Raw genomic sequence first — 11,512 nt, 5'->3', positions numbered from 1 at the left:
CCAGCGTCCCCCTCTTCTCTTTTCCCGGCGATGGGGATTGGTGGCGTCTGCCGCGTGTAATTGCTGCTCGAGCAATTATGTCGATGGGCGGGCTTGCCTGGTAGGGGGTGAGGGGCTCTGGAAGAGGGCGGGTGAGTTGGTGAGTGAGTTGGTGAGTGGCTGGGTGCATTGGTGAGTGGGGTGGAGAGTGGCTTGGTGAGTTGGTGAGTGAGTTGGTGAGTGGCTGGGTGCATTGGTGAGTGGGGTGGAGAGTGGCTGTGTGAGTTGGTGAGTGAGTTGGTGAGTGGCGGGTGAGTTGGTGAGTGGCTGGTTGAGTTGGTGAGTGGGGTGGAGAGTGGCTGGCTGAGTTGGTGAGTGGCTGGGTGAGTTGGTGAGTGGGGTGGAGAGTGGCTGAGTTGGTGAGTGGGGTTGGTGAGTGGCTGGCTGAGTTGGTGAGTGAGTTGGTGAGTGGTGGGTGAGTTGGTGAGTGGGGTGGAGATGGCTGGCTGAGTTGGTGAGTGGGGTGGAATGGTGGGTGAGTTGGTGAGTGGGGTGGAGAGTTGGTGAGTGGGGTGAAGAGTGGCTGGGTGAGTTGGTGAGTGGCTGGGTGAGTTGGTGAGTGGGGTGGAGAGTGGCTGAGTTGGTGAGTGGGGTTGGTGAGTGGCTGGCTGAGTTGGTGAGTGAGTTGGTGAGTGGCTGGGTGAGTTGGTGAGTGGGGTGAAGAGTGGCTGGGTGAGTTGGTGAATGGCTGGGTGAGTTGGTGAGTGGGGTGGAGAGTGGCTGGGTGAGAGGTTGAGTGGGTGAGGGCGTTGGCGATGGTGGGAGGGTGGCGATAATTATGATGGAGGTTAGGCAAGAGAAGGGGGGGGGGTCATGATGCGGGTAAGATCAATGATGATGATGGAGGTGAGGCAAGAGAGGGGAGGGTGGTGATGCGGGTAATATACGGATGATGATGATGGTGGTGGTGGCGAGGGAGGGTGGTGATGCGGGTAATATACGGCTGATGATGGTGGTGGCTGGTGGTGGCGAGGGAGGGTGGTGATGCGGGTAAGATACGGATGATGATGATGGTGGTGGTGGCGAGGGAGGGTGGTGATGCGGGTAATATACAGCTGATGATGGTGGTGGTTGGTGGTGGCGAGGGAGGGTGGTGATGCGGGTATGATACGGATGATGATGATGGTGGTGGTTGGTGGTGGCGAGGGAGGGTGGTGATGTGCCCGCGACAGATGTCTGGCGTCAGCACTGCCTTATTATCCGGATTACAGCGCCATAAATCACGATTCAAGGCGGTAATTATCGGTTTCGTGTGTTTTTTCTCTCGTGCCATTTTCTGTTTTTGACTTCATACACACACAGACACAATCCGTAATGAGGGCTAAAGTGTCCTGGGCTGGCGAGAGTTCCCACACTCACCCCCACTCACCCCCACTCACCCTCCACCCGCACTCATCCCACTCACCCTCCACTCAACCTATTACTCTCCACTCACCCTCCACTTAACACTGCCGCCTCATTCACCCGAAATTACATTCACCCCATTCACTCGCTCACCACTCACTCCAGAGTCTCACCTACCCACTCACTCACACCCACACACAAAAGCCAAAGAGCCCCCCGTGCAGCCTTTATAGACTGTTGGGGCGAGTGCTGTGAGAGAGCGATTATTGAAGGCCAGCACAGTGCACAAGGGGTGATGCGGCAGGAACAACGCCAGGCCACCTTTGTCTCCCCACTGTACAAGGTACCCATTTAAATCCGAGTGGACACGCTCACAGACATACAACAGCCGCCATACCACACAAGGTGTGACCTCACCCCAGCGCGTGTGCCAAGCTAGGTGCGTTTTGTGGCCGTCACGTTACGTGCGGAAGGCTCTTTGACATGAGATTACGGGGACAGACCGAGGTGCCATGGGGTGACCGAGTTGACCGGCTGATGCACCACCACCACTACCACCACTACTGCCAGCTGTGCCCCCCGACCACGTGGACAGGCACGCGCCACGGAGACGATGGAGCCGTGGGACCGGTTCGTGTGCGGGAGCTGCTCAAGAGTCGTTGCATCGCAAGGCGGCGAGGAATGGCGACGGATTGGGGGCGCTTTCACCCAGCAGTGGATAGAGCACGGCTGCTGCTGCTGCTGTTACTGATGACGCCACAGTCGGCAAGGCGCTCGTGATGGAGAATGAGCCAGCAGCCACGCGCGGGGACTTCTCATCCTGTTGCTGCTGCCAGCAGGGCTGGAGGCGCCGATAAGTTCGCGAGGACATCATCATCAACAACAACAACGACGACGACGACGTCGTCGTCGTCGCCGAGCTGCGACGTCGAGCGGCATCTGCGGCGGTGGCGACACCTCGCGCCTCTTCGCGCCCACGTCTCCCGGGGGGACGCCTCCGCCGATCTCACCAGAGCCCTGGGGCACCACCACCACCATCGGCGGCGGTGGCGGCGGCGCGGGGCCGGGGCCGACCTCGGGGCAGGGCGCGGCTGCCGTGGACGCGTGGCCACCACGGCCCGGGGCCCGGCCCGGCGCGCTCCGGGTCCCAGCCTCGTGGGGACCGCTGCGCTGCGTGTTAGATTGCACTGTGTGATTGTTACAATCTAATGTGAGCGTACGACGGAAGCACACGCGCGCACACAAATGCAGACGCAAGCAAGTAGTTAGTGAAGGTGCTACTGGCGAGTATTCAGGCCGGCACGGCGTCACGAAAGGGATGGTGTGGCCAGAACTAGAGCCCGGCCGCCTTTCTCTCCCCAGCGCTGAAGTCCGCAGTCCCAACCACAGCACCGGTCCAAGACCGAAGCCTGCGAATCCCAAGGGACGGTGACTCCGAGGCGTGGACATCGCACGCAAGGCGGCTGGGCGACGCCGACTCGGAGAGGACTCCGTGCACGAGGTGGGCAGCGTTGCCTGTGCGACAGCTCTCCGCCTTGTCCACACCACCAACTCGATAGAACTTCATTTGTGGCCATTTTGTCATGAAGACCACTAACCTAAGGAGCTGAGAGGTTGCGGTCATTCCCACAACAGGAAGCGGTGAAACAGACACGACTGTAGACCGGCTTCGTCTCCATTAGGACTCGTCAGTGAGCAGTCATCAATGTCGCTGTCGCCATCGGCCTGTGCGAGCCGCGCCTTACCTGCAGAGGGCTTGTGTGTACGTATGTTGAACTTCTTTAGCGCCGTACGTAACCAACCGTGATCATCGGAGGTGCGGGGAAGGACAAAAACTAACCCGGCTATGGGGACCCCACTGGAACTCGCCTGCAGGGATCAATGATTCGAATTCGGGTTTTTTTCGGCAGTTACGGATTTTTAACCAAAAGTACAAATTCCTTGGCCAGCGCGAAACGAGCGGGAATTGTCAACAAAGTTGACCTCGTGAACTCGGCGTGCCAGCGTCTCGCAAAACAGCGCGGCCCTCAGGCCCCCACGTGGCGACTCGTGCTCCCTCCATGCCTCCGCACCGAGTGAACTCCGATGGCATCGCCGAGTGAACTCTGCGACGGCGATGCGACGTCTGTACAATCGAGCACCACCTGGCCGTGAACTAGAGGAGGAATGATTCATTTATTGATTTGATCAACGGAGGTGGAAGTCGCGTCGGGCAGCCGAGGACACACGGCCTGGGCCAGAATCTCTGAAACAAGCTGCTGGCAGCAGCGCTTTCTCGACACGGGCGGCGGTCGATAAACAGCGCGGTGTGCAGAGGGAGCCGAAGCCCATTCATTCCCCGCCCTCCGCCAACAGCGTCGCCGACGATATTCATCATCGACACTTCTCGATTCCCACCATGGGAACGTGGAATTTCCACAACCCGCTCACAACCTCCGACCAGACGAGTACCGCAAGAAATCTCTCCATCCCGTGGTGGGGGCCCCGCTCGGAGTGCGAGGTAGAATTCTCATCTCAGGTTCCCTCCCACCCCCCACAGACCAGGACGAGACCCCCCACAGGCCAGGACGAGACCCCCCACGGTGCGAAATCACCGGGCATGGTGGGGGGGGATTGAGATCGGTGCGGGGAAGAGGCGGGGGGAGGGATGAGAGGCGGCGTGAGTGACGCGCCGCGTGGCTCACGACGAGTCGTGGCCGTGCCCTCGTCACGTGAGCGCCGTCTAAATTATTGATCGCGCGCCCCCCACGGCGCGCCCCCCCCCCCCTCACGCCCACCCCCACCTCGTCGTACCCAGCCGGTTCCTTAAATATTTCAGCAGCTGCGCCGAATATGAATACGGCCGCTCAAGCGAGCGAGCAGTGGCTGGTAGTTATTTATTTATTTATCGCCGATCACCATGGCGCTCGCCACCATGCCAGGGAGCTGCTCCTCCGTGCGAACCGTGCGGGGCGGAGCGCGGCGACTGCAGCCACCACAAGCTGCTGCTGCCGCCCCCCGCGTGACCGGTACAGATCCAAAGGGGGTCCCGGTGGTTTCAGAAAGTCTGTCTCAAGTCCCCAACGAATCATTTGTGTGAATTGGAGATTTGGTCTACGCTTTAAAGTGCTTCGGCGTCGTGCTGGACTCGTGAGAGGGGGGGGGGGGAGAAGTGCGGCACTGCCAGGTCACCACGTGTCTCGGTTGAGCCGCCTGAAAATGTGGTCGAGTTCATTGAGAGGTGGCAAGGTTGGAATTACACGGAGAGACCAGAAGAGGAACACACAATGAGTTCGGGATGACACGCAAGTTCAGAGGCGACATATGGACTGTTTAGAGCGTGAAGTGGCCGGTGGCCGAGACCAATAATGGAGTGGCAGCCCAAGGAGGGAATGCGGCCAAGTTGGTCCAACTGCACTGGAACCCAAGGACCGGAGTGGCCAACGAGCCAGTGGACAAGGAGAAAGAGAATTGGACTGGGAGCCTTGCACCAGGGTCCATGCCATTGTTTCTGGGTGCACTATGTTAATGTGCGCTGTGTTAATGTGCACGTGGATTTAGTTTCTGGGTACAGCTTGCAGACAGTTGATCGGCAGGTCACGTGTGGTGACCGAGTTGACCCACTTCCTCCAGCGTGGAAGAGTAGGCCAAATACGCTCAAGAGATCCCCCTCGTGAAGGCCCTTCCGCCGGCGCTTGAGCGAGCAATTGCGGGGCTGCGCCTTCAGCACCGTCGCGGATTGTAAAAGTGTCCTCCGACCACGGCAGTCCGAGTACACCTTGGGTGCCGCTGGGAAACACGCCGGCGGCTTCACACGCGGCGCTCCTCGCGCCGCCGCCAGAAGTCGGGCACGCCGGCGGCGATGGCCTCCTCGGCCAGGCGGAGGCAGCGGCCCGGCATGAAGCCCACGAGTGCCGTGCCCACCAGCCCCACGCCGGCGCCCGCCGCCAGCTCCCGCACGCGCGCCTCCACCCGCGCCGGCTCCGTGTACTCGAAGCTGCGGTGACAGCGGTGCAGGGAGGAGCGGCGGTGATCAGATTCTGCAAAATCGTGGAGGCGGCCGGGGTGGCTCGGAGCTCGGGGCACTCAACTGGCGCAGCTCAGATCCTGGGCTCAAATCCCGATTTCAGCCGCCCACTCTTGATTGAACCGGGTTCTCAATCGTAGCGACGTGATGGTCATAGCCCAGTCACCAATGGCTGCACAAAACAACTATCGGACTAAATTCCAGAACTCACTGTATCAATATTTTGGTTTGAGCGTGACGCGACGAGCATTACTCTGGAGCAGGGTCGGTGGGAGAATGCTGCCCTCATGCTGCGCAGACCAGAGGTCGCTTTAGATCCAAATGGATCCTTCGTGTCATGCCATGACACCAGTAAATGTAAAGCCGCGCCTGGGCGCTGCTCGGTCTGTTTCCAGTCCGCACCATGCACAGAACGTGTTGGATTTGAATTGCAAAAAAATTTAGGAAAATGTACACGACAAGTAGTACAAAACACGAAGTCGTTGCAGCTGCATCGTGGAATGCCGGAGTGCGGGGGTCTATACAGGAATGGTTCTGAGGGAGACCCACGGCAGAGCTGACCCCTGCCAATGAAAACTTCCAGCCCCTCTTGTTGTCACGTCAGTCCCAGCCGGATCTAGAAACTTCCCCAGAGGGGAAGAGCCGTCCCGAATGTAACGCTTTTTAAAGACTCGCCCCTAAATGAATGGAAACAAGATTAAACGTTAATTCTCTGGTAAATATAAATACAATACGGGATCTCAGGGGATCAGGGTGGGTGGGATCGCCCTTGGCCCCCCCCACCCCTTGGGTTCACCACTGCTGCCAGACGCTCCCGCTGCTGTGAATGGGGGCTCTGGAATCTGTGCGAGGCTCGTACTGCCCCCCAGTGGAGTGACCTCTCATGACGCCAACGCTCTCACAGTGAAGCTGCCGGCAACGCCTCCTTGAGAGCCTCGACAATCGGCTCAAGGTGGTGAATTTGGTGGCAACAAAACCACGCGTCTCTCTCCGGCATTGGATCTGTGGCGCCCCTCGTACCGCGAAGCCGGCACGTGATCGCTGGCGCCGCCGTCGGCGCCGCGCATGGCTCCACGTGCGTCGTCCTCTTCCTCCTAACGCACACGGCACGTGTTTACATCGAGGTCGATAGTTTAATGGTCAGCGGCGAACGATAACCCGAACCTGTGCCGAGTCTCCACTTCGCCATCCCGCACTGACCAGCGTGACGAAGCGGGGACCAAACCTCGCGTGGCCCGCACGTCACGGGGAGGCCCTCATCCAGCAGTGGATTGGTAAAAGGGCTGCACCTGTACAAGAACTCAAGCCGATCGAGTTCTCCTACTTCTTACTGGAATCCCAGTAACCGACATCAGTGAATGCTCACTGACGTGCAGCGGCGCAGCGATCACGTGTGCAGCGGCGCAGCGATCAAGTGTGCAGCGGCGCAGCGATCACGTGTGCAGCGGCGCAGCGATCACGTGTGCAGCGGCGCAGCGATCACGTGTGCAGCGGCGCAGCGATCACGTGTGCAGCGGCGCAGCGATCACGTGTGCAGCCGCGCAGCGATCACGTGTGCAGCGGCGCAGCGATCACGTGTGCAGCGGCGCAGCGATCACGTGTGCAGCGGCGCAGCGATCAAGTGTGCAGCGGCGCAGCGATCAAGTGTGCAGCGGCGCAGCGATCACGTGTGCAGCTGCGCAGCGATCACGTGTGCAGCGGCGCAGCGATCACGTGTGCAGCGGCGCAGCGATCACGTGTGCAGCGGCGCAGCGATCACGTGTGCAGCTGCGCAGCGATCACGTGTGCAGCGGCGCAGCGATCACGTGTGCAGCGGCGCAGCGATCACGTGTGCAGCGGCGCAGCGATCACGTGTGCAGCGGCACAGCGATCACGTGTGCAGCGGCACAGCGATCACGTGTGCAGGCGCCGCAAAGGCACCGGGGGGCCCCATGGCCGGAGGACGTCGGCATGCGGCCACGGGGAGGTGTGCGAGCGAGAGCGGCGACGGTGATGGGACCCGGTGCTGAGCGGACCCGACTTCTGTGCTGCAGGAGCCCCGTGAGATACGATTATCGTGGTACCTTGCACTGGTCAACAAATCGTAGCATCGCTAAATCGCGGCCGTCCTTGTGCCACCCCGACGCTGGGCAAGAACTCGGGCCCGGCTTCAGCTCCTCTCGGATCCGGGAAGGCGGCAGTGGGGCCGCGGCGTCGAGTGCCACCGTTACGGTGACACTCGACGCCAAGGACGGTGAACCTGACTGGGCCAAAGGGACGGTTGGTGGCGCGGGGCGCACCCCAGCGGCCCCCGAGCGCGTGCCCCGCCGCACGGCTCCTGCTGGGTCACACCTGGAGCGGGTCGAAGCGGCGCACGTTGCAGGCCACCTCGACGCGGCCCTCGTGAGGGAAGGCCATGGCTTCCACGCCGGGGAGGCCGCCCGGGCTGGAGGCCCGCAGGGCGCGCGCGATACGGCGGCCCAGCCTCAGGTCGGTCGAGTCGATTGTCACGTTGCAGTTCATCACGTACGGCGTCGCGCCCACACCTGCGAGCGTCACACGTGGACGGCAGACGCACATACTGGCAAGGCGCCGACGAGGCAGCGGGGATAGTTTGGCAGAGCTGCTATTTTAGCCCTACCCCAAGTAAAATGGCCACGAACACTTACGCCGAGCATCCAGCCTAGCAGCCACGAGCAGGTTCTGCGAGCAGGCACCGTGACCGCACTGGTGCCCATGAACCGGAGAAGGAAAATTGGAGAGTGGGGGAGGTGGCCCAATTCGTGCCTCGCAACGGGTGCCGTGCCTACCACGTGATGCCACCGGCTGCAACCGACCGTACCCGCGGGTGGGAACGCGGTAATCCCCAACGCGCCTGAAGCGCGGGGAGGAACTCACCGGCGATGCCGTAGCGAGGGCCCGGCATGGGCCCCACGTCCGGGATGGGCGGGGTGACCTCGCCGGCGGTTTGGCCGGGGCCCCCGTACCAGGCCCACTCGCGCCGGCGCGACACCAGACTCCGGCGGCCGGGCTCGTCGGCCCAGCCGAAGAGGAACGCGGACGCGCCCGGCACCTGCAGCGTCAACTCCCGCGCCATGGCTACGCGCACGGCCGGGCAGGAGGATGGGGGAACACGTGGAGAGACGGACGGATGCAGGGCCTCATCTCAGGAGGGTCACACCGGGTCACACGGCTCTATTTCCGTGCCCAGCACCGCATCGCTTCAAGTCTGTGTGCTACGGCTGTGGCGACAAGTCACCTGCCACCGACGCCAGTCTACGAGGGGCCCGGAGACTTTCAGTGAGACACGAACCCCTGGGCAGACAGAGACAGATGGCCGAACACATGTACTTCTCATAACCTCCCCGTGACCGCCCTGTGCCCTCCCCGTGACCCCGCGTACCCTGGGCGACACGTCCGCACTCGTGCAGCCCGACGGAGTCGCTGAGCGGGTGCACGGGGACCAGGTCCACAGAGCCGAGGCACGGGTGCCCGCCGCTGTGCGCCGACACGTCGATGAGGGCGCACGCGCGCACGCACGCGCTTACCAGGGATTCACCTGTGGGGGGGCGGACGAGAGGTGGGGAGTGAGGGGGGTGGAGGTTCCTCTATTCTTGCCGTTATATGGCCCTCCCTGGGACAAGCACAGTTCACGCTTGTGATCTGCATTCGCTTAACTTGCTCATTCATTAATTTTACCACCACCACGCGTCTATGTGACGCGCCCCACTCCACCACACTGCACATCAACACCGCGTGAAAATACACGCCGTCTACTTCACAGTGGACGATAGAGAGATCGCGTTATCCATGAGACTCGGTGAGGATTTCCTAGGTAAACAAGCAGAATGAAAATAATAATACCAACATACCCAGCGTCTCCACCGGAGCCACGACCGTGATGACGGAACGGTTGTACTCCGGGTCAGCGAACACGTTCAGCACGGTGGCATTGGGGAAGAGGCGTCCTGACGCACGCGGGGTGGGCCACAGGAGACACGCGGCGTGGGCCACAGATTCAAGAATCTTTGCCCCCCAGGATCTGGGAGTTGCTGACTCGATGGCCCAATACGGGGCATCAGAAGCAAGAAAGACTGCCACCCAACACCTTGTCTCAGCAGGCCTGGTGAGCATCTTTCAAGTGTGCCTAAGCCAGTTAAATAGAATGTTTTGATTGCAATGCGATTTGCATTATTCTACGTCTAAAGTAACGTGTACTTGACAAAGCCAAAACAAGGTGTCCTCTTAAATTGTTGAGGGTATAAATAGACCGTTCCCATCCCGGTACGACCCACCAACCCCACCCCGCGCCCCTACCGTGAGGAGTCCGCAGAGCGGCCCAGGCCACAGCCTCCACGACTTTGGGGTCCCGCGCCCCCGACACGTTCAGCAGAGAAGCGGCGAGACGCAGGGGACGGGGCATGACGGCCTGGGGGGGCACGGGGGGGGCACGGGGGGGGCACGGGGGGCGAGGGGAGGAGACTGCAGCTGAAAGCCGCTCAAGGCGAGACGGCCCCCTCCTCTCATCTCCTGGGCCACCGTTGGACGCTCCACATTCCTGTGGCGGGGGGTTATCTCCACAGGACAAACACGGTTCGACTTCCACACAAAGTGTTACTCATTTTAAAGACCCCAGAGGGAGGGCTGATGGGCTGGGTCAACCACCTGGTCGGAGTGCGGGTGAGAGATAGTGGTGAGGAGTGGGGGTGAGAGTTTGGGTGAGTGGGGTGAGAGATAGGGTGAGTATTGGGGGTGAGAGATAGGGTGAGTATTGGGGGTGAGAGATAGGGGTGAGGAGTGGGGGTGAGAGATAGGGGTGAGGAGTGGGGGTGAGAGATAGGGGTGAGAGATACGGGTGAGAGATAGGGGTGAGGATTGGGGGTGAGGAGTGGGGGTGAGCGATAGGGTGAGTGGGGGTGAGAGATAGTGGTGAGGAGTGGGGGTGAGAGATGGGGGTGAGGAGTGGGGTGAGAGATAGTGGTGAGGAGTGTGGGTGAGAGATAGTGGTGAGGAGTGTGGTGAAGTATGGTCAGGGGCTATATGACCCTCTAACAGAATACCACCGGCGTGGGAGGCCTTCATCCAGCAGTGGACTGACAGACGGGCTTCAGTGGCATTCCTCCTCCTCCTCGAAGCCACCGCTGGAGCCATGGCCCGCACGAGAACACCACCAGGCCGACACGCCACGACTCAGTCATTCTTGGACATTTAGAAACGGGCAGAGGAGTGCGAGCGTGCCCACGCAGCCCACGCAGCCCACGCCGCGAGCCACGTGGTGCTCTGCGCTACTTCGACGGAGGAGGAATACCGAACCTGCAGGAGGAACTCTGTCTGCTGAAGCCCTCTCACTCACTCACGCTCGTCGTGGCAGCAGCGGCAGCGGCAAACCTCTCGACTTGCCCCGAGACCCCTGCCACACGGCAGAGCTGCTGCTGCCGCCGTCGTCGTCGTCACGCGCCAAGCCGAGAACAGCGGCGCGTGACGGAGACTCGCAGAGTGCCACTTGGTGGGCGACTTGATGAGCGAGTTCACAAGTCGGCGAGCTTCTTGGCGGGTGGGCAGAGAGCAGGGCGAGTGAGCAGTGAGTGAGTGAGTGGGTAGTGAGTGGGTGAGTGTGTGTGTGGGTGAGTATGTGAGTGGGTAGTGAGTGGGTGAGTGAGTAGTGGGCGAGTGAGCAGTGAGTGAGTGAGTGGGTAGTGAGTAGTGAGTGGGTGAGTGTGTGTGTGGGTGAGTATGTGAGTGAGTAGTGGGTGAGTGGGTAGTGAGTGGGTGAGTGAGTAGTGAGTGGGTGAATGAGTGGTGGGTGAGTGGTGAGTGAGTAGTGAGTGGTGGGTGAGCAGTGAGTGAGTGGTGGGTGAGTAGTGAGTGAGTGGTGGGTGGGTGAGTGAGTGGTGGGTGAGTGAGTAGTGGGTGGGTGAGTGAGTAGTGGGTGAGTAGTGGGTGCGTGAGTAGTCAGTGGTGGGTGAGCTCTTGCGCACGCGGTCAGGGTGAGGTTAAAGGGGCTCACTTGGTCACGTGCCTCTGCCATGGGGGCGGGGCTTGTGGGGGAGGGGTGGGGCTTGTGGGGGAGGGGTGGGGCTTGTGGGGGAGGGGCGGGGCTGTTTCCGTTAGCGCACTCCGGGGTCTAGAGGTCTTGCATTCGCA

At 61.0% G+C, this 11,512-nt stretch overlaps 1 protein-coding gene across 5 annotated transcripts; it reads right to left on the bottom strand.

The window, feature by feature from the left end:
* Window positions 1-3,539: 3,539 nt before the first annotated feature.
* On the bottom strand, window positions 3,540-11,413 carry FTCDNL1 (formiminotransferase cyclodeaminase N-terminal like). Of its 5 annotated transcripts, XM_078604100.1 has the most exons (8): window positions 10,682-11,413; window positions 9,686-9,797; window positions 9,241-9,336; window positions 8,772-8,927; window positions 8,267-8,467; window positions 7,721-7,914; window positions 6,410-6,483; window positions 5,038-5,359 (listed from the first exon to the last, which is right to left on the bottom strand). In XM_078604100.1, exons 2-8 carry the CDS (start codon window positions 9,789-9,791, stop codon window positions 5,173-5,175), a joined length of 1,014 nt encoding a protein of 337 aa, XP_078460226.1. In that variant the 5' UTR covers window positions 9,792-9,797; window positions 10,682-11,413; the 3' UTR covers window positions 5,038-5,172. The 5 variants fall into 5 exon arrangements, with proteins under 5 accessions (XP_078460222.1, XP_078460224.1, XP_078460223.1 ...); XM_078604096.1 differs by lacking the exon at window positions 6,410-6,483 and having other exon boundaries at window positions 3,540-5,359; window positions 10,682-11,410; XM_078604098.1 differs by lacking the exon at window positions 6,410-6,483 and having other exon boundaries at window positions 3,540-5,359; window positions 10,722-11,410.
* Between the last annotated feature and the right edge of the window lie 99 nt (window positions 11,414-11,512).

This window comes from Lampetra planeri, chromosome 21 (genome assembly GCF_965212315.1).
Source record: "Lampetra planeri chromosome 21, kcLamPlan1.2.h2, whole genome shotgun sequence".
Lineage (NCBI taxonomy): Eukaryota > Metazoa > Chordata > Hyperoartia > Petromyzontiformes > Petromyzontidae > Lampetra > Lampetra planeri.
The sequence above is the reverse complement of the archived record's forward strand: the minus strand, read 5'-3'. Positions and strand labels throughout refer to the sequence as shown.